We start from the raw sequence: 26,625 nt of genomic DNA, 5'->3' as shown, positions 1-26,625 counted from the left end.
TTTGAGGAGTGGCGACATTGGCTTGAGGGAGCTAAGTTATGTGGTCTTGACCGATCATAAGAATTTGATTTACCTCGAGTCTGCTAAACGGCTGAATCCTAGACAGGCTCGATGGTCCTTGTTTTTTTCCCGTTTTGATTTCGTGGTCTCGTATCTTCCGGTTTCTAAGAATTTTAAGGTTGATGCCCTCTTCTGGGAGTTTTTTGCCTGATTCTCCTGAGGTCTTAGAGCCGGTCGGTAGGGTTGAGCGAAACGGGTCGAACATTTTCAAAAGTCGCCGACTTTTGGCTAAGTCGGGGTTTCATGAAACCCGATCCGACCCCTGTGCGGGGTCGGCCATGCGGTACGCGACTTTCGCGCCAAAGTCGCGTTTCAATGACGCGAAAAGCGCCATTTCTCAGCCAATGAAGGTAAACGCAGAGTGTGGGCAGCGTGATGACATAGGTCCTGGTCCCCACCATCTTAGAGAAGGGCATTGCAGTGATTGGCTTGCTGTCTGCGACGTCACAGGGGCTATAAAGAGGCGTTCCCGCCGACCGCCATCTTACTGCTGCTGATCTGAGCTTAGGGAGAGGTTGCTGCCGCTTTGTCAGAAGCAGGGATAGCGTTAGGCAGGGTCCATTAACCACAAAACCGCTTGTGCTGCAGCGATTTGCACTGTCCAACACCACCCTCGGTGTGCAGGGACAGTGGAAGTTTTTTTTTTTTTTTTTTTCCCCTCAGCGCTGTAGCTCATTGGGCTGCCCTAGAAGGCTCCCTGATAGCTGCATTGCTGTGTGTACGCCGCTGTGCAAACCAACTGCTTTTTTCAAAGCACAAATCCTCTTGTTCCTTCCTTTCTGCACAGCTATCTTTTTTGTTTGTCCACACTTTTTATTTCATTTGTGCATCAGTCCACTCCTTATTGCTGCCTGCCATACCTGGCTGAGATTACTGCAGGCAGGGAGATAGTAGCTGCCTGCCATACCTGGCTGAGATTACTGCAGGCAGGGAGATAGTAATTGTAGGACATTCCCTGTTTTTTTTTTTTTTTTTTTTTTGGTGGGAGATTAAGATTGGCAATTTGGCATTTCTGCTAGAGTGCCATCCCTGTGTGTGCCATCTCTCTCACATAGTGGGCCATAGAAAGCCTTTTCATTTTTCTGTATTTTTTTTTGTGGGGTGTATAAATTCTCCCTGATAAAAATACAGTGGGAGATTAATATTGGCCTTTGGGCTTGTGTGCCAGTCCTGAGTGTGCCATCTCTCTCACAAATAGTGGGCCATAGAAAGCCTATTTATTTTTTTTTTTGGTTTTATAAATTCTCCCTGAAAAAAAGGGAGATTAATATTGGCCTCTGGGCTTGTGTGCCAGTCCTGAGCGTGCCATCTGTGCCAGCCCTGAGCGTGCCATCTCTCTCACAAATAGTGGGCCATAGAAAGCCTATTTAATTTTTTTTTTTGTTTTATAAATTTTCCCTGAAAAAAGGGAGATTAATATTGGCCTCTGGGCTTGTGTGCCAGTTGTGAGCGTGCCATCTGTGCCAGTCCTGAGCGTGCCATCTCTCTCACAAATAGTGGGCAATAGAAAGCCTATTTAAATATTTTTTTGGTTTTATAAATTCTCCCAGAAAAAAAGGGAGATTAATATTGGCCTCTGGGCTTGTGTGCCAGTCCTGAGCGTGCCATCTGTGCCAGCCAGCCCTGAGCGTGCCATCTCTCTCACAAATAGTGGGCCATAGAAAGCCTATTTAATTTTTTTTTTTGTTTTATCAATTTTCCCTGAAAAAAGGGAGATTAATATTGGCCTCTGGGCTTGTGTGCCAGTTGTGAGCGTGCCATCTGTGCCAGTCCTGAGCGTGCCATCTCTCTCACAAATAGTGGGCCATAGAAAGCCTATTTAAATATTTTTTTGGTTTTATAAATTCTCCCAGAAAAAAAGGGAGATTAATATTGGCCTCTGGGCTTGTGTGCCAGTCCTGAGCGTGCCATCTGTGCCAGCCAGCCCTGAGCGTGCCATCTCTCTCACAAATAGTGGGCCATAGAAAGCCTATTTAATTTTTTTTTTTGTTTTATCAATTTTCCCTGAAAAAAGGGAGATTAATATTGGCCTCTGGGCTTGTGTGCCAGTTGTGAGCGTGCCATCTGTGCCAGTCCTGAGCGTGCCATCTCTCTCACAAATAGTGGGCCATAGAAAGCCTATTTAAATATTTTTTTGGTTTTATAAATTCTCCCAGAAAAAAAGGGAGATTAATATTGGCCTCTGGGCTTCTGTGCCAGTCCTGAGCGTGCCATCTGTGCCAGTCCTGAGCGTCCCATCTCTCTCACAAATAGTGGGCCATAGAAAGCCTATTTTATTTTTTTTTTGGGTTTTAGAAATTCTCCCTGAAAAAAGGGAGATTAATATTGGCCTCTGGGCTTGTGTGCCAGTTGTGAGCGTGCCATCTGTGCCAGTCCTGAGCGTGCCATCTCTCTCACAAATAGTGGGCCATAGAAAGCCTATTTAAATATTTTTTTGGTTTTATAAATTCTCCCAGAAAAAAAGGGAGATTAATATTGGCCTCTGGGCTTCTGTGCCAGTCCTGAGCGTGCCATCTGTGCCAGTCCTGAGCGTCCCATCTCTCTCACAAATAGTGGGCCATAGAAAGCCTATTTTATTTTTTTTTTGGGTTTCAGAAATTCTCCCTGGAAAAAAAAAGGGAGATTAATATTGCCCTTTGGGCTTGTGTGCCAGTACTAAGCGTTCCATCTCTCTCTCTCTCTCAGTCAGTGGGCCATAGAACGCATATTTTTGGTTTTATTTGTTTTCTAAATTCTCCCTGAAAAAATCATTTTATTTTATTTGGTTTCTAAATTCTTCCTGATAAAATCATATTTTTTTTATTATTTTTATTTCTAAAGTCTCCCTGAAAAAAAAAAAAAAAAAACAACCAAAAAAACAGTGGGAGATTAATATTGGCCTTTCTGCTTGTGTGCCAGTCTTGACTCCTGGGTGTGCCATCTCTCTCTCTCTCTCTCTCTCTCTCTCTCTCTCTCCAATTGTGGTCCATAGAAAGCCTATATTTTTTTTCCTTGATTTGGGTTCTAAAATCTACCAGAGAAAATAACTACATCAATCATTGGTAGAAAAATATTGGCCTCTGGGTTTGTGTGCCACTCCTGACTCCTGTGTGCGTCATCTCTCAGTCAGTGGGCCATAGAACGCCTATTTTTGGTTTTATTTGTTTTCTAAATTCTCCCTGAAAAAATCATTTTATTTTATTTGGTTTCTAAATTCTTCCTGATAAAATCATATTTTTTTTATTATTTTTTTTTCTAAAGTCTCCCTGAAAAAAAAAAAAAAAAACAGTGGGAGATTAATATTGGCCTTTCTGCTTGTGTGCCAGTCTTGACTCCTGGGTGCGTCATCTCTCAGTCAGTGGGCCATAGAACGCCTATTTTTGGTTTTATTTGTTTTATAAATTCTCCCTGAAAAAATCATTTTATTTTATTTGGTTTCTAAATTCTTCCTGATAAAATCATATTTTTTTTATTATTTTTTTTTCTAAAGTCTCCCTGAAAAAAAAAAAAAAAAAACAACCAAAAAAAACAGTGGGAGATTAATATTGGCCTTTCTGCTTGTGTGCCAGTCTTGACTCCTGGGTGCGTCATCTCTCAGTCAGTGGGCCATAGAACGCCTATTTTTGGTTTTATTTGTTTTATAAATTCTCCCTGAAAAAATCATTTTATTTTATTTGGTTTCTAAATTCTTCCTGATAAAATCATATTTTTTTTATTATTTTTTTTTCTAAAGTCTCCCTGAAAAAAAAAAAAAAAAAAACAACCAAAAAAAACAGTGGGAGATTAATATTGGCCTTTCTGCTTGTGTGCCAGTCTTGACTCCTGGGTGTGCCATCTCTCTCTCTCTCTCTCTCTCTCTCTCTCTCTCTCTCTCTCTCCAATTGTGGTCCATAGAAAGCCTATATTTTTTTTCCTTGATTTGGGTTCTAAAATCTACCAGAGAAAATAACTACATCAATCATTGGTAGAAAAATATTGGCCTCTGGGTTTGTGTGCCACTCCTGACTCCTGTGTGCGTCATCTCTCAGTCAGTGGGCCATAGAACGCCTATTTTTGTTTTTATTTGTTTTATAAATTCTCCCTGAAAAAATCATTTTATTTTATTTGGTTTCTAAATTCTTCCTGATAAAATCATATTTTTTTTATTATTTTTTTTTCTAAAGTCTCCCTGAAAAAAAAAAAAAAAAAAAAAAAAAAAAAAAAAACAGTGGGAGATTAATATTGGCCTTTCTGCTTGTGTGCCAGTCTTGACTCCTGGGTGTGCCATCTCTCTCTCTCTCTCTCTCCAATTGTGGTCCATAGAAAGCCTACATTTTTTTTCCTTGATTTGGGTTCCAAAATCTACCAGAGAAAATAACTCCATCAATCATTGGTAGAAAAATATTGGCCTCTGGGCTTGTGTGCCACTCCTGATTCCTGTGTGCGTCATCTCTCACTCAGTGGCCCATAGAAAGCATATAGTTTGTTACATTTGTTTTCTAAATTCTCCCTGCAAAAATCTATTTTTTTTTTTTTGGGGGGTTTCTAAAGTGTTCCTGAAAAAAATAAAAATAAAAAAAAAATAATAGTGTGACATTAATATTAACATTTGTGCTTCAGTGACAGTCCTGCGTGTGGGGCATCTCTCTAATTTGCAGCCACCAAAAAAAGAGTGTGTAACATTGGGCCTGATTTTCGCTGTGGTCTCACCAACCTGTAAAGGGGTAGCTAAATCATACTGAAGTTATAGCTCACCGTGTAAGTTGTGTGACTGCAACAAATAACGTTAGTTTGGTTACGTTTTTAAAACAATGAGGAAGTCTAGTGGAAGAGGTCGTGGCCGGGGGCGTTCATTGTCAGCTGGTAATGAGGGTAGTGGTAGTGGTGGAGCATCAGGTGGTCGTGGGGGAAAAAATATTGCACCTAAGTCTGGAGCTGTGGAGCCAGGTTCGTCGTCCGGCTACACAAGGCCTCGAACGCTCCCTTTTCTGGGATTAGGAAAACCGCTTTTAAAGCCGGAGCAGCAAGAGCAAGTTTTGGCTTATCTTGCTGACTCAGCCTCTAGCTCTTTTGCCTCATCTCGTGAAACTGGTAAAAGTAAAAGCAGCGCGTCGTTAGTGGATGTTCACGGTCAGGGACAAGTCACTTCCTTGTCCTCTTCAGCAAAAACAACAACAGAGAAGAATGCAGCAGGCGACACAACGGGTTACTCCATGGAGCTCTTTACACATACCGTCCCTGGCTTAGAAAGTGAAGCAGTTAACAGTCCATGCCCATTACAAATTGAATCTGACATGGAGTGCACTGACGCACAGCCACAGCCAGACTACTATGCTGGTCCTTTGACTCAGACCACAACATTGCCCTCGCAGGGTGCTGATCAAGAATCAGACCCTGATGAGACTATGTTGCCCCATCACGAACGCTATACCACCGAACGACACGGTGACACAGACGAAGTTGCGCAGGAGGTACAAGAAGAGTTATTAGATGACCCAGTTCTTGACCCCGATTGGCAGCCATTGGGGGAACAGGGTGCAGGCGGCAGCAGTTCTGAAGCAGAGGAGGAGGAGGGGCCGCAGCAGGCATCAACATCGCCACAGGTTCCATCTGCCGGGCCCGTATCTTGCCCAAAACGCGTGGCAAAGCCAAAACCTGGTGGAGGACAGCGTGGCCATCCGGTTAAAGCTCAGTCTGCAATGCCTGAAAAGGTATCCGATGCTAGAAAGAGTGCAGTCTGGCATTTTTTTAAACAACATCCAATTGATCAGCGCAAAGTCATCTGTCAAAAATGTTCTACTTCCTTAAGCAGAGGTCAGAATCTGAAAAGTCTCAATACTAGTTGCATGCATAGACATTTAACCACCATGCATTTGAAAGCTTGGACTAACTACCAAACGTCCCTTAAGGTTGTTGCACCCTCGGCCAATGAAGCTAGTCATCAACGCAACATCCCTTCCGGCAGTGTAGGACCACCATTTAGCGCACCACCTGCTGTATCTGTGCAGGTATCTTTGCCAGGCCAAAGCAGTCAGGGTCAGGGAATCACCAGTTTCGTAGTAGGAAACACTGCATCTAGGGCACCGGCGGCAACAATACCATCTCCCACCGTCTCTCAGTCTGCCATGTCCACCGGCACCCCCGCTAGTTCCACGATCTCCAGCTCTCCAGTCCAGCTCACCCTACATGAGACTATGGTTAGAAAAAGGAAATACTTAGCCTCGCATCCGCGTACACAGGGTTTGAACGCCCACATAGCTAGACTAATCTCGTTAGAGATGATGCCCTACCGGTTAGTTGAAAGCGAAGCTTTCAAAGACCTGATGGACTACGCTGTACCACGCTACGAGCTACCCAGTCGACACTTTTTTTCCAGAAAAGCCATCCCAGCCCTCCACCAGCATGTTAAAGAGCGCATCGTCCATGCACTCAGGCAATCTGTGAGCACAAAGGTGCACCTGACAACAGATGCATGGACCAGTAGGCATGGCCAGGGACGTTACGTGTCCATCACGGCACACTGGGTAAATGTGGTGGATTCAGGGTCCACAGGGGACAGCAAGTTTGGGACAGTTCTGCCTAGCCCACGGTCTAGTAAACAGTTGTCTGTAGCCGTTCGCACCCCCTCCTCCTCCTCCTCCTCGTCCTCCTGCAGAAGCAAGAGCTCGTCCACAGACCGCAGTCGCACAAACACTCCATCCGCACCTGCCACTGTTGCACACCAGGTCTCCCATTATGGGGCAGCTACTGGCATACGTCAGCAGGCTGTATTGGCTATGAAGTGTTTGGGCGACAATAGACACACCGCGGAAGTTCTGTCCGAGTTCTTGCAGCAAGAAACGCAGTCGTGGCTGGGCACTGTAGATCTTGAGGCAGGCAAGGTAGTGAGTGATAACGGAAGGAATTTCATGGCTGCCATCTCCCTTTCCCAACTGAAACACATTCCTTGCCTGGCTCACACCTTAAACCTGGTGGTGCAGTGCTTCCTGAAAAGTTATCCGGGGTTATCCGACCTGCTCCTCAAAGTGCGTGGACTTTGCGCACATATCCGCCGTTCGCCTGTACACTCCAGCCGTATGCAGACCTATCAGCGTTCTTTGAACCTTCCCCAGCATCGCCTAATCATAGACGTTGCAACAAGGTGGAACTCAACACTGCACATGCTTCAGAGACTGTGCGAACAGAGGCGGGCTGTTATGTTTTTGTGGGAGGATACACATACACGGGCAGGCAGTAGGATGGCAGACATGGAGTTGTCAGGTGTGCAGTGGTCGAAGATTCAAGACATGTGTCAAGTCCTTCAGTGTTTTGAGGAATGCACACGGCTGGTTAGTGCAGACAACGCCATAATAAGCATGAGCATCCCCCTAATGCGTCTGCTGATGCAAAGTTTGACGCACATAAAGGATCAGGCGTCTGCACCAGAGGAAGAGGAAAGCCTTGATGACAGTCAGCGATTGTCTGGTCAGGGCAGTGTACATGACGAGGTACCGGGCGAAGAGGAGGTGGAGGATGAGGAGGATGATGGGGATGAGTATATTTTTAATGAGGAAGCTTTCCCGGGGGCACGGGAAATTGGTGGCGTGGCAAGGCCGGGTTCTGGTTTTTTGAGGGACACAAGTGACGTAGATTTGCCTGCAACTGCCCCTCAACCAAGCACAACCGCAGATTTGACAACGGGAACTTTGGCCCACATGGCGGATTATGCCTTGCGTATCCTCAAAAGGGACACACGCATTACAAAAATGATGAACGATGACGATTACTGGTTGGCCTGCCTCCTTGATCCTCGCTATAAAGGCAAATTGCAAAATATTATGCCACATGAGAACTTGGAACTAATATTAGCAACAAAACAATCAACTCTTGTTGACCGTTTGCTTCTGGCATTCCCTGCACACAGCGCCCGTGATCGTTCTCACACGAGCTCCAGGGGCCAGCAGACCAGAGGTGTTAGAGGGGCAGAAATCAGAAGTGGCGTTGGACAGAGGGGTTTTCTGACCAGGTTGTGGAGTGATTTTTCTATGACCGCAGACAGGACAGGTACTGCAGCATCAATTCAAAGTGACAGGAGACAACATTTGTCCAGTATGGTTACAAACTATTTTTCATCCCTTATCGACGTTCTCCCTCAACCGTCATTCCCATTTGATTACTGGGCATCCAAATTAGACACCTGGCCAGAATTGGCAGAATATGCATTGCAGGAGCTTGCTTGCCCGGCAGCTAGTGTCCTATCAGAAAGAGTATTCAGTGCTGCAGGTTCAATACTAACAGAAAAAAGGACTCGTCTGGCTACCCAAAATGTAGATGATCTAACCTTCATTAAAATGAACCACAACTGGATTTCAAAATCTTTTGCCCCACCCTGCCCGGCTGACACCTAGCTTTCCTATGAAAAGGTCTTGCCTGTGGACTATTCTGAATGACTTTTCCAATCTCGTAATTTTCTTCACCTGATTGTCCAGCATACGACATGTTTCCACCTCACGAAATGGCCAAACTCCCCACACGGGGCCGTGCTATCGCCACTTTGCGCTTGGACCCTTGAGAGTGCTGTTTGTCTGAAGAGGTGGGTGTGGCCGCTTTTGGTCGACGGCACTGCCACTGGGTCCCTCATAGTACAATAAAGTGTCTCTGGCGGTGGTGGTGCGCACCCAACGTCAGACACACCGTTGTAATATGAGGGGCCCTGTGCCTGTACCGCCGGCCACAAGACAGTTCCCCCCCCCAGCTCAAACAGTGCTCTACCACTAGCAAAATTATCTCTCACAGCTTCACCAATGTGTAGTCTAGCCGCTGACATCCTTCAATGCCTGGCACTGACAATACCATTGTTTTGACATTTTTGTTATGTTAGGCCTTCGAAGCCTGTCTGCGGTCCCTTCTTTCTACAACTACTACACTGACCAGGCCACTGCTGGCCGTGTTACCCTGGAACCAATTTAAAAGTGCCTACAGTCAGCCCAATTTTGTTATGTTAGGCCTTCGAAGACTGTCTGCCGTCACTCCTTCCACTAGACTTCCACTGACCATACACTGCTGCCCATGTACCCCTGGAACCAATTTAAAGTGCCTACAGCCAGCCCAATTTTGTTATGTTAGGCCTTCGAAGCCTGTCTGCGGTCACTCCTTCCACTAGACTTCCACTGACCAGACCACTGCTGCCCGTGTACCCCTGGAACCAATTTAAAAGTGCCTACAGCCAGCCCAAGTTTGTTATGTTAGGCCTTGGAAGCCTGTCTGCGGTCACTCCTTCCACTAGACTTCCACTGACCAGACCACTGCTGCCCGTGTACCCCTGGAACCAATTTAAAAGTGCCTACAGCCAGCCCAAGTTTGTTATGTTAGGCCTTGGAAGCCTGTCTGCGGTCACTCCTTCCACTAGACTTCCACTGACCAGACCACTGCTGCCCGTGTACCCCTGGAACCAATTTAAAAGTGCCTACAGCCAGCCCAAGTTTGTTATGTTAGGCCTTCTAAGCCTGTCTGCGGTCCATTCTTTCAACTACTACTACACTGACCAGGTCACTGCTGCCCGTGTACCCCTGGAACCAATTTAAAATTGCCTACAGCCAGCCCAATTTTTTTATTTTAGGCCTTCGATGCCTGTCTGCGGTCCATTCTTTCAACTACTACTACACTGACCAGGTCACTGCTGTCCGTGTACCCCTGGAACCAATTTAAAATTGCCTACAGCCATGTGTTATTATTTTAGGCCTTCGATGCCTGTCTGCGGTCACTCCTTCCACTAGGCCTCCACTGACCACACCACTGCTGTCCGTGTACCCCTGGAACCAATTTAAAATTGCCTACAGCCAGCCCAATTTTTTTATTTTAGGCCTTCGATGCCTGTCTGCGGTCCATTCTTTCAACTACTACTACACTGACCAGGTCACTGCTGTCCGTGTACCCCTGTAACCAATTTAAAATTGCCTACAGCCATGTGTTATTATTTTAGGCATTCGATGCCTGTCTGCGGTCCATTTTTTCAACTACTACTACACTGACCAGGTCACTGCTGCCCGTGTACCCCTGGAACCAATTTAAAATTGCCTACAGCCATGTGTTATTATTTTAGGCCTTCGATGCCTGTCTGCGGTCACTCCTTCCACTAGGCCTCCACTGACCACACCACTGCTGCCCGTGTACCCCTGGAACCAATTTAAAATTGCCTACAGCCAGCCCAATTTTTTTATTTTAGGCCTTCGATGCCTGTCTGCGGTCCATTCTTTCAACTACTACTACACTGACCAGGTCACTGCTGCCCGTGTACCCCTGGAACCAATTTAAAATTGCCTACAGCCATGTGTTATTATTTTAGGCCTTCGATGCCTGTCTGCGGTCACTCCTTCCACTAGGCCTCCACTGACCACACCACTGCTGTCCGTGTACCCCTGGAACCAATTTAAAATTGCCTACAGCCATGTGTTATTATTTTAGGCCTTCGATGCCTGTCTGCGGTCACTCCTTCCACTAGGCCTCCACTGACCACACCACTGCTGTCCGTGTACCCCTGGAACCAATTTAAAATTGCCTACAGCCATGTGTTATTATTTTAGGCCTTCGATGCCTGTCTGCGGTCACTCCTTCCACTAGGCCTCCACTGACCACACCACTGCTGCCCGTGTACCCCTGGAACCAATTTAAAATTGCCTACAGCCAGCCCAATTTTTTTATTTTAGGCCTTCGATGCCTGTCTGCGGTCCATTCTTTCAACTACTACTACACTGACCAGGTCACTGCTGTCCGTGTACCCCTGGAACCAATTTAAAATTGCCTACAGCCATGTGTTATTATTTTAGGCCTTCGATGCCTGTCTGCGGTCACTCCTTCCACTAGGCCTCCACTGACCACACCACTGCTGTCCGTGTACCCCTGGAACCAATTTAAAATTGCCTACAGCCATGTGTTATTATTTTAGGCCTTCGATGCCTGTCTGCGGTCACTCCTTCCACTAGGCCTCCACTGACCACACCACTGCTGTCCGTGTACCCCTGGAACCAATTTAAAATTGCCTACAGCCAGCCCAATTTTTTTATTTTAGGCCTTCGATGCCTGTCTGCGGTCCATTCTTTCAACTACTACTACACTGACCAGGTCACTGCTGTCCGTGTACCCCTGGAACCAATTTAAAATTGCCTACAGCCATGTGTTATTATTTTAGGCCTTCGATGCCTGTCTGCGGTCACTCCTTCCACTAGGCCTCCACTGACCACACCACTGCTGTCCGTGTACCCCTGGAACCAATTTAAAATTGCCTACAGCCATGTGTTATTATTTTAGGCCTTCGATGCCTGTCTGCGGTCCATTCTTTCAACTACTACTACACTGACCAGGGCACTGCTGGCCGTGTACCCCTGGAACCAACATCAGAAAATATAAAAATAAGTATTTTGCTTATAAAAAAGAAAATTCTGGTGAGATATCAAATGCAGACATTTTAACATTAAAAACAAACACACAACTCTAATCTGGTACAGTACTAAAAATGGCCACCAGCTACAATTACTTTCTCCTGCAAGTAGTTAACTGAAAGTTTTTTTAAATTGAAAACACACATATGGCATCCACCGAGTGTTGTCCTGTCGCGTCTTCTTTATATTATTGCCGAGAAGATGCAAAATAATGAAAATAATAAAATCATTAATTACCAAAATAATAGAGAAAGTCAACACCACATTGCAAATAAACATTCATTCCAAATAAAGAAGCAGGGCGCGTCCGAGGGTGAGTATATACCTAATAAGAATATAATCACCCTCGGACGCGCAATGCTTATTTCCAACAGCCTTCCTTCCTAAGAATCAGCCCTTCCGTCGTGTAGAGAGACGTTGTGTTACACTCCAAGGTGTTCCCCAGGTTGCCTTTCCTGAGCTTCGATCTTCCGGCTCTCGTTTAGTAGTTCTTGGAAACTACTCTGCATTAGGCCTTCAAATTGGGTATGGGGTGTAGAGAGATGGTGTGTTCCACTCCAAGGTGTTCCCCAGGTTGCCTTTCCTGAGCTTCGATCTTCCGGCTCTCGTTTAGTAGTTGTCGGAAACTACGCTGCATTAGGCCTTCAAATTGGGTATGGGGTGTAGCGAGAGGGTGTGTTACACTCCAAGGTGTTCCCCAGGTTGCCTTTCCTGAGCTTCGATCTTCCGGCTCTCGTTTAGTAGTTCTTGGAAACTACACTGCATTAGGCCTTCAAATTGGGTATGGGGTGTAGAGAGAGGGTGTGTTACACTCCAAGGTGTTCCCCAGGTTGCCTTTCCTGAGCTTCGATATTCCGGCTCTCGTTTAGTAGTTGTCGGAAACTACGCTGCATTAGGCCTACAAATTGGGTATGGGGCGTAGAGAGAGGGTGTGTTACACTCCAAGGTGTTCCCCAGGTTGCCTTTCCTGAGCTTCGATATTCCGGCTCTCGTTTAGTAGTTGTCGGAAACTACGCTGCATTAGGCCTACAAATTGGGTATGGGGTGTAGAGAGAGGGTGTGTTACACTCCAAGGTGTTCCCCAGGTTGCCTTTCCTGAGCTTCGATCTTCATGCTCTCGTTTAGTAGTTGTCGGAAACTACGCTGCATTAGGCCTACAAATTGGGTATGGGGTGTAGAGAGAGGGTTTGTTACACTCCAAGGTGTTCCCCAGGTTGCCTTTCCTGAGCTTCGATCTTCCGGCTCTCGTTTAGTAGTTGTTGGAAACTACGCTGCATTAGGCCTTCAAATTGGGTATGGGGTGTAGCGAGAGGGTGTGTTACACTCCAAGGTGTTCCCCAGGTTGCCTTTCCTGAGCTTCGATCTTCCGGCTCTCGTTTAGTAGTTCTTGGAAACTACACTGCATTAGGCCTTCAAATTGGGTATGGGGTGTAGAGAGAGGGTGTGTTACACTCTAAGGTGTTCCCCAGGTTTCCTTGCCATTGCTTCGGTCTTCCGACTCTCGTTTAGTAGTTGTAGAAAAGTACACTGCATTAGGCCATACAAAATGGGTATGGGGTGGAGAGAGATGGTGTGTTACACTCCAAGGTGTTCCCCAGGTTGCCTTTCCTGAGCTTCTATCTTCAGGCTCTCATTAAATTGTGGTTAAATGGAACAACTGCATTTGGCGTACTAGTTGGTTTGGGGCCTACTATCGGTGTCTGCCACTCCTTGCTGTTCTCCTCCACTGAACAAAGCTGTGCCGCCTGTTTACTACGGTTGCCAATTTTGAACTGCATTTCGACTACTTACTGATTTGGCCCTACTCTCTGTGTCAGCCTCTCATTCCAGTTGTCCTCCACTGCAATGCCCCCTGGTTATTCCTGTGTTACCAATTTTGAACTGCATTTAGCCCACTTTCTTCTTTGGGCCTATATCTGTGTTTCCACTTCATCGTGCCCATTGCCCAGCCAGTGATAGATGAGTCTGCTGGTACATTGACCCATAACGCAACATTCCCCGTGCACGCTACACAACAACATTGTGACCCTGCTGAAAGTCAGGTTGCTCTTCCCGCATACCATACCACCTTACACGGGGACAAAGAGGAAGGTGCAGATGAAAGTGCAGGTTCCTTCATCAGGTGGGGGGAGGAATACTAGTTGGCGACGTCACTGGCACAGGGCCTCTCATAGTACGCAAAAGTGTTGCTGCCGGTGGGAGGCGCCCCCGCCGTGCAAACACACCGCTGTACTTTGAGGGGCCCTGTGCCAGTGCCAATGCCAACGAGTGGGCCCCCCCTGCTTGCTCAGGTTCACAGCACTTGCAAAGTTGAAATACTTACCTCTCCCTGCTCCACTGCCGTGACGTGGTCCAGATTTCCTGGGCCCACTAATTACTTGAACCAGCCCTACCCCCCACAACTTTAGCCAAATGACCCCCAATTTCAAATGCCTTCCAATTATTATAAGGTAAATTACGCTTGACAAGCTTCATTAAGAAGAATGGATGGTTTTGACATTAAAATGGCCACTCTAGGTGTTTTCCTGGCCCCCACTCACTGCCGACTATGCTGCCCCATTGACTTGCATTGGGTTTCGTGTTTCGGTCGATCCCGACTTTACGTCATAATCGGCCGATTTCACTCGACCCGACTTTGGACATAGTCGGGTTTCGCAAAACCCGGCTCGACTCTAAAAAGGTCAAGGTCGCTCAACTCTACCGGTCGGTATTCTGAAAGAGGGGGTGGTCCTTTCTGCCATTTCCCCTGATTTACGATGGGTTCTTCAGGAATTTCAGGTTGACAAACCTGACCGCTGTCCTGTGGGGAAATTGTTTGTTCCTGACAGATGGACTAGTAGAGTGATTTCTGAGGTTCACTGTTCCGTGTTGGCCGGTCATCCTGGCATTTTTGGTACCAGAGATTTGGTTGGTGGGTCCTTTTGGTGGCCTTCATTGTCACGTGATGTGCGTTCTTTTGTGCAGTCCTGTGGGACTTGTGCGCGGGCCAAGCCTTGTTGTTCCCGTGCTAGTGGGTTGCTTTTGCCTTTGCCAGTCCCTGAGAGGCCCTGGACGCATATTTCGATGGATTTTATTTCTGATCTTCCAGTCTCCCAGAAGATGTCTGTTATCTGGGTTGTTTGTGACCGGTTCTCTAAGATGGTTCATTTGGTGCCCTTACCTAAATTGCCTTCCTCTTCTGATTTGGTTCCGTTGTTCTTTCAGCATGTGGTTTGTTTGCATGGTATTCCGGAGAATATTGTTTCCGACAGAGGTTCCCAGTTTGTTTCTAGGTTTTGGCAGGCCTTTTGTGCTAGGCTGGGCATTGATTTGTCTTTTTCTTCTGCATTTCATCCTCAGACTAATGGCCAGACCAAGCGTACTAATCAGACCTTGGAGACTTATTTGAGATGCTTTGTGTCTGCTGATCAGGATGATTGGGTGGCCTTCTTGCCATTGGCCGAGTTTGCCCTTAATAATCGGGCTAGTTCTGCTACCTTGGTTTCGCCTTTCTTTTGTAATTTTGTTTTTCATCCTCGTTTTTCTTCCGGGCAGGTTGAGCCTTCTGACTGTCCTGGTGTGGATTCTGTGGTGGACAGGTTGCAGCAGATTTGGGCTCATGTGGTGGACAAGTTGGTGTTGTCTCAAGAGGAGGCTCAACGTTTTTTATGATGGAATATAGGCTGAACTGGATGGACAAATGTCTTTTTTCGGCCTTACTAACTATGTTACTATGTTACTATGTTTTGCTAATCGTCGTCGGTGTGTTGGTTCTCGGCTTCGGGTTGGGGATTTGGTCTGGTTGTCTTCCCGTCATGTTCCTATGAAGGTTTCTTCTCCTAAGTTTAAACCTCGGTTTATTGGTCCTTATAGGATTTCTGAGATTATTAATCCGGTGTCTTTTCGACTGGCGCTTCCGGCCTCTTTTGCTATTTATAATGTCTTCCATAGATCTTTGTTGCGGAAATATGTGGAGCCCGTTGTTCCCTCTGCTGATCCTCCGGCCCCTGTGTTGGTTGATGGGGAGTTGGAATATGTTATTGAGAAGATTTTGGATTCCCGTTTTTCGAGGCAGAAGCTTCAGTACCTGGTCAAATGGAAGGGTTATGCCCAGGAGGATAATTCTTGGGTTTTTGCCTCTGATGTCCATGCTGCTGATTTGGTCCGTGCCTTTCATCTGGCTCGTCCTGATCGTCCTGGGGGCCCTGGTGAGGGTTCGGTGACCCCTCCTCAAAGGGGGGGTACTGTTGTGAATTCTGCTCTTGGGTTCCCTCCAGTGGTTGTTGGTGGGAATGCAGTTGTCTCTGACTCGCAGTCCTGGCCAGGTGTATCGGATAATTACAATTCTGACTGGGATATTTAGGTGTGCTGGATCCTTTAGCCCTTTCCAGTTGTCAATGTTTCTTTGGAAGTGTTGGATCTCTGCCTGGCCTCTCCTGCTTATCTGCCAGTTCAGCAAAGATAAGTGTCTGTTTCTTTTCCTGTAGCACACATGCAGTGTGCTTATTTTCAGTACTGTTCGTTTGTTTTGCTTTTATCCAGATTAGACTGTGTCTGTGTTTTCTCAGTCTGGAGTTGCAGATATACGCTCCTACATCTTTAGTTGGATGTAGGAAGTTTTTGTATATTCTGCTGTGGAATTTTTGAAGGGTTTTAATACTGACCGCACAGAACTCTGTCCTATTCTGTCCTATCTAGCTAGAGTGGCCTCCTGTTCTAAATCCTGTTTTTTCTGCCTGTGTATGTTTTTTTCCTCTCCGACTCACCGCCAATATTTGTGGGGGGCTGTCTATCTTTTGGGGATTTTCTCTGAGGCAAGATAGTATTCCGATTTCCATATTTAGGGGTATTTAGTCCTCCGGCTGTGACGAGGTGTCTAGGTGTGTTAGGTACACTCCACGGCTACTTCTAGTTGCGGTGTTAAGTTCAGGGTTGCGGTCAGTATAGTGGCCACTTTCTCCAGTGAAAGTTCTCATGCAGCTCCAAGGTCACCGGATCATAACAGACGTCGTAACAACAGGGGATTGTGACAATGCTGCTGAATTTTATATATTTATATGTGATCTGATAAAGTTATGTTATATTTTATCCTTATGGCTGGTATTGTATATTCTCATACAGGATATGCCTATGGCCATCCCGGAGAATGTGGCAGGTCTGTCCATTAGGGGACCCATACATCATAAAGCAGATAGGGATATAGTACAGTTTGCAGCCAGGTCACAAAGTGACTCTTGGGCCACATCATACTCTCTGGGGCTGCATTATACTCTAAGGGGCTGCATTATACTCTATGAGGCTGCATTATACTCTGTGGGGGCTGCATTATACTCTGTGGGGGCTGAATTATAATCTATTAAGGGCTGCATTACACTCTGTGGGGGGATGCATTATACTCTATGGGGGCTGCATTATACTCTGTGGGGGCTGCATTATACTCTATCAAGCACTATGGGGAGTGCATTATACTATGTGTACTAAATAGGCCCTGTATTATACTCTAGTGAGGACTATTGGGAATGTATTACACTAAATTAAGGAGTGCATTATACTATAGGGGTTGCATTATACAATATGGAGGACTGTGAGATGCATTATACTATATTAACCCCTTCATGCCGCGGCCCTTTTTCATTTTTGTGTTTTCGTTTTTCGCTCCCCTCCTTCCCAGAGCCGTAACTTTTTTATTTTTCCGTCAATATGGCTATGTGAGGGCTTGTTTTTTGCATGCCAAGCTGACGTTTTTAATGATACCAGACGTGTGCAGATATGTTCTTTTGATCGCCCGTTATTGCATTTGAATGCAATGTCGCGGCGACCAAAAAACGTAATTCTGGCGTTTCAAATTTTTTTCTCGCTACGCTGTTTAGCGATCAGGTTAATGCTTTTTTTTTACTGATAGATCGGGTGATTCTGAATGCGGCAATACCAAATATGTGTAGGTTTGATTTTTTTTTTAATTATATTTTGGATGGGGCGAAACGGGGGTTATTTAAACTTTCATATTTTTTTTATTTTTTTTCAGATTTTTAAAAACATTTTTTTTTTTACTCTTGCCATGCCTCAATAGCCTCCATGGGAGGCTAGAAGCTGGCACCACTCGATCGGCTCAGCTACATAGCAGCGAACATCAGATCGCTGCTATGTAGCTGAATTGAAGGTGTGCTATGAGCGCCGACCACAAGGGGGCGCTCACAGCAGGCCAGCATCAGTAACCATAGAGGTCTCAAGGACCTCTATGGTTACCATCCTGACGCATCGCCGACCCCCGATCATGTGACGGGGGTCGGCGATGCGCTCATTTCCGGCCGCGCGGCCGTTAAATGCCGCTGTCAGCGTTTGCAGCGGCATTTAACAGGTTAATAGCGGCGGGTGAATCGCGATTTCACCCGCCGCTATTGCGCGCACATGTCAGCTGTACAAAACAGCTGACATGTCGCGACTTTGATGTGGGCTCAACGCCGGAGCCCACATCAAAGGGGGAGACACGATATGCGCAGTAATAGTACTGCTCATGTCATGAAGGGGTGTGCATTATTCTATATGGAAGACTATTGGGTACATTAATCTATATGGAGGGCTATAGGATACATTATACTATATTGTGGATTATGGGTAGTGTATTATACTATATGGAGGATTATGGGGAGTGATTGGAATGTTTATGCCAGAACAGAAATCATTGTTCCCAGCAGACCATCGCCCAGTGAAAACTGGAGGTTTGCTGCTGATAACATGATATTGTACACGGATAGATTCATCTGCTAGTGATCGTTCTGTGCCCATAATTCTTCATCAGCCAGCGTAAAGAGGCCGGGAAGCAAAGCATTGAATGACTTCCATATTGTTGATCATGCTCATGTAATTGCCTGAACTCAGCGCATGTAAATACAATTAAAATGTTTCTGTGTGATGGTACAATATGTTAGCACTAGATGGTGGCCAGATTCTTACGTAATCTAGAAAATGTATGTAGTTTATTTATGAAGATTTTAGAATAATACAATGAATACACAGAATTTGGCTGGCCGGGCGCGACCAATTAGCGAAACGTGGTTCAAATCCCATGCCAATTTGCGACCGAAGTGCACCTGTCGCTGATTGTTCACGGCTGGCCACGTAGTATATAGCACAGCCACATAGTATATAGCACAGCCACGTAGTATATTGCATAGCCACGTAGTATATTGCACAGCCCACGTAGTATATAGCACAGCCACATAGTATATAGCACAGCCACGTAGTATATTGCATAGCCACGTAGTATATTGCACAGCCCACGTAGTATATAGCACAGCCACATAGTATATAGCACAGCCACGTAGTATATTGCACAGCCCACGCAGTATATAACACTGCCAATGTAGTATACAACACAGCCCACGCAGTATATAGCAATGTGGGCACCATATCCCTGTTAAAAAAAAGAATTAAAATAAAAAATAGTTATATACTCACCATCCGGCGGCCCCCAGATCCATCCCAGGCCTTACCCGCATCTCGCGCTCCGCTCCGGTCCCAAGCGGCAATAACATGTGATGATGTGGTGGTCTCGCGAGACCGCTACGTCATCTCCGGTCATTGCTGCAATGCATTATTGCGACCGGAGCGGCGCAATAGGCAGCATCAATAGCAAAAAGTTGGTCACACAAAGGGTTAATGGCAGCATTAACGGACTGCCTTACACCGCGTTATGCCGCGGTGTAAGGCAGTCCTTTTAACGCTATGTGGGCGCTGACTGGGGGGGAGTATGGATGGGGCACTGACTGCAGGGGAGTAGGGAGTGGTCATTTTGCGGCCAGACTGTGCCCATCGCTGATTGGTTGCGGCCAGCTGGCCGCGACCAGTCAGCGATGCGGGATTTCCGTGACAGACAGACAGAAAGACAGACAGACAGAAAGACGGAAGTGACCCTTAGACAATTATGTAGTAGATTTGAGGCCCGACTTTAAACTTTTGCCCGGGGCCCCACTTTGTGTAAAATTGTCTGGGTACCCATATTCAGGACCCGGTCCTGCTTGGCTCTTCTTCACATTGACGTCACTCGTCACTTTGACAAAAGTTTTAATACTAGCTGTTATGACCTTTCCCATTTAGGTACACTTTGACGCTTTTGGGATGGCTTTTACTCTTTTTTTAATCAATAAATGGTGTTTACTAAGTACCCAAAGTTATTTATATGCACTACTGCTTTTACTTATTTAAATTATAAAGCTAGGGGAGAGCCCCATGGTGGATCCCACTCTAAGAAGCCATAAGACTTAACCATTATTAAATTGACTAAAATACAAACAGAGTATTGATAAAAATGTCCCTAATCCGCCTTCTATTCATAAACTTTAAGGAAAAGAAAAACTGCCAGAGATCCCTAAAATGGGGCTCTTGAGCCTCCTTCATTGTCTATGGGATGGAAATAGCTGACCACTGTCCAATAGTCAATTAATGGCATTAAGGCCAAGCATGTGCGCGGCTACTCCATTCAGGGAGCCACATTCTTGGGATTGTTGTGGGTTTTTGGTTAGACCCCCGGTTATCAGCAAATTATCCTCTGTAACCTTTGCATCTTACTATACTTTTTTTTTTTGTCAAAAATCAATGGAAAGTGTGAACAGAGCCTTAGAGATGCCCGCTGAAGACAAAGTGTTGCGGCAATGGAGAAACGTCTGCTTGGGCTGTTGGTTTGATGAAACGTCTCTGCTCCTATAAACCTCTGCCATTGGAAATCTGATTTATTTTTAATTTTTCTTCAACAACAACAGACACTTGGATGGCGCTTTTCTTCGGATTTATGACAAGTCCTCCCATGGTTTTATAATTATGATAGAAGTTCCCTAAAGTAATTTTTCCCTTTATCCACATCTACACTACGTTTTGTATGCGGATGGGGAATTTTAGGTTTAGACAACCTAGTAAGTTGATAGTCTATTTCTAACACATTGCTGGGTCAGCAGCGGCTTTGTGCAGGAAATCTATAAATTACATTCTTATCATGGCAGCTACTTTCTCCTAGGGATTTGTGAGGGTCCCGGGAGTCGGATCAGATTGCAAAAGACGACAATTACTATGATAGGAAATCTCCTTTCTTCTTCAGGAATGCTGGATTTCGAAGGCGAGGGAGTTTCTTGTAATAATATACCATGTATCTCTGGAAATATAGAACCCTGTAATAACACGGGTTATGACAAAACTATGACACTGTGATACGGTACTAATCATTAATTTAATGATTGTTTGGCTTTGCAATAATTTAGGTCTTCAACATCTGTTCCTAAAAGTACTGAAGCCCCATCCTTCACCTCTTATGGGGACATCACAGGATACCTGTCTATTCCATTTTGTTGCTGTTTGTGCTGTTTGTGCTGTTTGCCATCACCATGGAAATTTTTATCACACGTATTTACCATCCTTAGACATGCTTCACACATTAAAGGTATCTTCACACTGAGCAACTTTAGAACGATAACGATAGCGATCCGTGATGTTGCAGCGTCCTGGATAGCGATATCGTTCAGTGTGACACGCAGCAGCGATCAGGATCCTGCTGTGACATCGCTGGTCGGAGCTAGAAGGCCAGAACTTTATTTCGTCGCTGGATCACCCGCTAACATCTCTGAATCGGCGTGTGTGACGCCGATCCAGCGGTCTTCACTTGTAACCAGGGTAAACATCGGGTTACTAAGCGCAGGGCCGCGCTTAGTACCCCGATACTTACCCTGGTTACCATTGTAAATGTAAAAAAATCACTACATACTTACATTCCGTCCTCCGGCGTCAGCTTCCCTGCATTGTGTCAGCGCCGGCCGGCCATAAAGCAGAGCACAGCGGTGACGTCACCGCTCTGCTTTACTGCTGGCTCTTACACAGTGCAGGGAAGCTGACGCCGGGGGACGCGACAGACACCGGAATGTAAGTATGTAGTGTTTTTTTTTTTTTTTACATTTACAATGGTAACCAGGGTAAACATCGGGTTACTAAGCGTGGCCCTGCGCTTAGTAATCCAATGTTTACCCTGGTTACCCGGGGACTTCGGCATCGTTGGTCGCTGGAGAGCTGTCTGTGTGACAGCTCTCCAGCGACCACACAGCGACGAAACAGCGACGCTGCAGCGATCGGCATCGTTGTCTATATCGCTGCAGCGTCGCTTAATGTGACGGTACCTTAAGAACGGATCACAATGTACGGACTGGCCAATGGATCTCCCGATACTAACTCAATAACCTCATAGCCATATATTATGGCTGGTGAGTTCAGGTCACGAGACCAACCGCCGGTTCCAGACATTGCGGTCCATATTCTGGTCTTGAATATTGGACGTGTAAAACCAGCCTTAAATGTAATCTGTCATCAGGTTTTTGCTATGTAATCAGAGAGGAGAATGGTGGAGTCACTGATTCCAACGGTGTGTCATTTGCTGGGCTCCTTGCTGTCATTTTGATCTATGTTGTAGATCTAGCAGAGCTCAGAATGCTGAGCCCCGAATAACCACACCCACACCACTGATTGGCAACTTTCTGTGTACAGTGTATATTTACAGAAAGCTGCTAATCAGTTGTGGGGCGGGGTTAGATAGAGCAGAAGGACTAGGAGGCATGAGACGGTTAGTCCTGTAGTCATACATTAGTGAAACAGCAAATCACAACCTAGTAAGTGGCACATTGCTAGAATCAGGCTTTTCACCCCTGTATTGTGCTGCTCTCAGATTACATGGCAAGACCCTGCTGACAGATTTCCTTTAAATATGGATCTACATAGTGTATAGTAGGGCCAAAATCTACCTGGGCCATACAGAATATTCCCCTAGTTATCAAAGTTCTCCTCAATGAAGCGGAGCAGAAATTTACTCCAGTGGACAAATTAGTGATGCCAAAGAACATCTGAGCAGGGCTACTGCTCTGGGCCGAAGAGACAAAAGAGTGGAGGATGGTATTGATTGGAGGCACCAGAATGTTGAAGAAAAGTAGGCAGAAAGCTGAAGAGGAGATGCTGGGCAGCAAATGTTCATTGACAACCTGTGTGTACAGAACAGATTGTCAAAGTGCTGGAGAGTGTAATTATCATGGGAACTGCTCCATGTCCATGCACCGTCCTTATGACTGAATGTGATCAGCTGCAGTGAGAATGTAAGTTCATTTTCTCCCTGTAGCCGCTGATCTGGGAGGGCAGGCAGGATTTTATTACTATTTATCTGCAGACTAACCCTATATCTGCAAGGAAGTAGCATTTTTGGACAAAATAGGTTTCCTATAATAGCTGTGCACTCCTCATTGAGTTTAACATAATCTTGATCCCGTTGATCAGAAGAAGAACTTTCAAGATGCAACCTGAGGGGGTGCAATTGTGCGAATTATTTTCAGAATTGCCATTTTTGGACAGGTTTCCTTTAAAAAAATATGCTGCATCCTTAGGTTGCATGTGCTCCTTAATCTGACGTCTGTGCCACCCACAGCCACCAGGGCACTTTGACAATATAAGGTGGACTGGCCGGCGGCTCTCCTGACCAAAGCGTGACAGCTGCATAAAAATACACAAAGCTGTCACGCTTGGGTCGGCAGAGCTGCCAGCCAGTCCGAGCACAGTGTTCTGATCTCGATCTGACTGAACCCGAAAAGGAGTCTTGCGTATTTTCCAATCAATTGTATTTATAGGGTTATTCCAGTGTCTGCAATTGTCAGCAAATATAGTAAATTGTTTTTTTTTTTCTATAGAGATTTTCCAGTTTTGGAAAAATATACTAAAAAGTTCTGCCATCTTGTAATAAAATTTGCATATAAACTCTTCTGTGTTCAATACTTTTTTTTTGTATTCAGTGAATGTTAACCTCCATTGATTACTCAATCTGAACCGCGCCTTTGGCCATTTAATTGTCCCAAGGTTTGTTACAGGTACACAGAATATCTTCTTTATTAATAAATAATATAAGTAGTAATCTATGTGTCATAATATGGAAATAAAAATATAATAGAGACACCTATAAGGGTTTCTACATTGCTCAGAGGAACCTATAGTGGATTGACCATAGATATGGACGTTGACATCTTTCACCACCATAGTCACTGTCATCAGAAGATCCTGATACAACGAATTCATGAATAAGTATCGAGTATTATACTTACCCATCACCATGGACTGCAGGAAGAAGTAAGATAGCAGATGGATCCCAGGAGCAGATGACAACCCACTTGTATTGGAACCTATTAGGCATTTTGGGGAGAATTAGAAATATAGAATTCATTATTTAGTGCAAATGGGTGAGATATGGCAAAAGCAACTACTGGCACACAAACAGCACCCAGGGCAGTCTTAGCGTTTAGTTTCGGGGCTGGTAAGTCAACATTTGTTTGTTATTTTTAAGCCTTAAGAACCTTAAAAAATATATATTTATGGACGGTCCCTTTAATAAACTTCCCAATCAATTCAATTGGAAAATGTACAGCGTGTTTTTTAGGCAAAGTGCAGACGACAGTTCATGCTCTCATCCGATTCTCACAAATGAGGAGAAGGTGGAGAAAAAAATGTCTCCATCTTCTCCATTCTGTCAGTCCATGGAAATGGGACTGAACTCAGATGTTATCCGAGTGCAATCCGACGGTTTCTACAGACTCATTCAGCTGCATGGCCAAGTGCGGGCGGATCAAGCACGGGCATGCAACGATTTTGTTTTTTTAACCTAGGACCAACTCTCTCAAAAAATCTGACATGTACACAGCCCAAAGAATAAGCGAATGAACACCCGTGTGCATGAGTTCTTAGTATGTATAAAAAAAAGAATAATGTGAACCAATGGAATAAAATGGAAGTAGAAAAATGTGGATGCACAAAAAAAGCATCCAAAAAAGAATTTTTTGCTTAGGCAGCTTTGACGTTGAATTTTTCAAACCGAAAAACCCTCATTAAAAACTCAGTGTGACCCCAAAGTTGTATTTCAATTCCCCCTTATCGTTGTCAGATTACTCTTCTTCTCACCATGAGTCACTTACCCACTATCGCTGGTTACTCACAGTGACTTTTACCTTCCCATAAGTATGACTTAAAGTGTGGTCTGACTACGTATTTCATCTGCAGCAGTAAGTCACACTCTGTCCTGTTTTACACTCGCGTGTCAGAAATTGAATTTTCGACTATAACTTTAGGCTTCTTTCATAAATAATTTTTTCAGACTTATGAAAAAAATGACACGGTAATTTCCGTGCATTTTCAGTGGGATTTTTTTTTATGCGTTTTTTTTTTAAATTCCCTATGGAGAAACTTATGGAATGCTGTAATTGGAGAAAAAAAAAACATTTCCAAACCAAAAAAACACAAAATTGTAAAAAAAAAAAAAAACTACAAAAGCTTACGAAATTTGAGATTCTGTCAAACTATCAAATAAATATTATTATTATGTTAGAACTTAATTGGAGCAGACTGTGAAAATTATACGGCCATTTTCTACAAAGCCATCCTTGTATGTAAGGTAATTTTCTAGATACCAGTTGTAAGTATGGAAGATGACATTCAACCATCTGCATTGATTCAACATTGTAGGTAACTGAAATTCTTTTATTCTTACCTCTTTTTTCCCCACAATCAATGATTTTCTATCTAAATGCAATATGCAAATTGCCTCCTTACCTTGACAAGCCAGGGCTGGTATGTCACTCTCCATAAGGAGAAACGTTACCCCTTAGACCCCTATCTAAATACAATAAATTTACAATTTACAGTAGTAATTATATATATTAGGATTGTGTCCCTTTGCCCCGTAAACATTTTTCTTTGCCAAATTGATCAGAACTGCCTTTTATTTTGGACATAACGTCCCATCTCTCATCCACATAGCGGCATGATCAGACCTTCCCGATAGAAGGGTCTAAGAACCATCAATGTTTCTTACCAGATCTCATTGTAGAGCTTGCTATCTGGTGTTCAGCCTTCTGTCCACTTCAGTCCTGTCCCTTCACGCGGGACCTCGGTTATAAATGTCAGTTTCACCTTAGCTAACAGGAAATTGTGGGGAGGAGGAGCAGATAGTTTCATGTGTTTTGATGTCAGGGTGAGTAGGAGTTCTGGTTAGTTCTGCATATAGGTCTCTTAAAGATGTATTAAAAAAAATGAAAGCCAAGAGAGTGGATCCATGCTCCTGTCCATCAATAACTTCAGGAGCATGGAGAACTTTATCAGGAGAAGATCTGAACATTTCCCAACTGTATTGGTTTTATCTCTTTAATATGCAGGGAAAGAACCAACTGGACAGAATAAATTCACCCATAACACAACTTTATTTAAGGCAATAATTGGTCAAATGAGTGTTTGTAAAAACACTCGTTTCCGAATTGGTCCTTGTAGAAATGGCAGCGCTCAATATTATAGAACTAAAAATCAGCTTTAAAGGGGTTGTCTACCATTTGGACAATTCCTTCTCAATCTGAGTGATCGTACCCATTAAAGGGAACCTGTCAGCTGGATTTTGCTCAGTAAACTACAGACAGTGTCAGGTCGACACCGTTATACTGATTTAAATGATACCTTGGTTGATTAAAACCATCTTGTGGTTGTTGTTTAATCGGTGCTTGCAGTTTTCAGTTAATGAGATTCTCGTGCTCCTGGGCGGCCTGTGGGTGTGGCTGTGGATGTGGCTATGGGTGTGGGTGTGGTTGTGGGTGGGGTTTATGTGGTGCTCTATTCACATATTCATCCTTATAGGCTTTTGACAGGTCACCGATCCTTCCGTGATCCGCCTCCTATTGTACATAATACATATAATATTGTTGTCTTAGGAAAAAAGCTTTTTCAGCAAAATGGAGCTGGCGACGGTGCATGCACAGTAGCATCTATCACTTGCCGATAGATGCTACTGCTGAAGTGCTGGTGGCGCTGCCATTTTGTTTCATGAAAAATTTTTTAATTTGGCAAAATGATAGCAGCACATGCACATTAGCATCTATTGCTTGCCGATAGATGCTACTGCTAAAGCGCTGGCGGCGCTGCCATTTTGTTTCATGAAATTTTTTTTACTTTGGCAAAATGACAGCCGCACATGCGCAGTAGCATCTTTTGCTTGCCGATGGATGCCACTGCGCATGCACTGCCGCCAGTGCCATTTTGTTGGAGTAAAAAAGGTTGCAGCAAAATGGTGCTGGCAGCGGCTCTTGCACAGTAGCATCTATCAGTAAGCGATAGATGCTATTGCGCATGCGCTGCCGGCACCAATTTGCTAAAGTTACTTTTTTTT

The 26,625-nt window shown here is 44.8% G+C and overlaps 1 protein-coding gene across 1 annotated transcript in view; it reads right to left on the bottom strand.

Annotated features, from left to right (window-relative positions):
* Positions 1 to 25,327, bottom strand: part of IL2RB (interleukin 2 receptor subunit beta) — an 87,804-nt gene extending 62,477 nt beyond the window's left edge. Inside the window, exons 1-2 of the mRNA XM_069736852.1 lie at positions 25,288 to 25,327; positions 23,528 to 23,605 (exon numbers count right to left, since the gene is read on the bottom strand). Of these exons, the coding sequence (XP_069592953.1) occupies positions 23,528 to 23,605; positions 25,288 to 25,297 (88 nt within the window). The 5' untranslated portion in view covers positions 25,298 to 25,327. The remainder of the gene's footprint in view (positions 1 to 23,527; positions 23,606 to 25,287) is intronic.
* Between the last annotated feature and the right edge of the window lie 1,298 nt (positions 25,328 to 26,625).

The sequence above is a fragment of the Ranitomeya imitator genome, chromosome 8, assembly GCF_032444005.1.
Source record: "Ranitomeya imitator isolate aRanImi1 chromosome 8, aRanImi1.pri, whole genome shotgun sequence".
In the NCBI taxonomy this organism is placed as follows: Eukaryota; Metazoa; Chordata; class Amphibia; order Anura; family Dendrobatidae; genus Ranitomeya; species Ranitomeya imitator.
The sequence above is the reverse complement of the archived record's forward strand: the minus strand, read 5'-3'. Positions and strand labels throughout refer to the sequence as shown.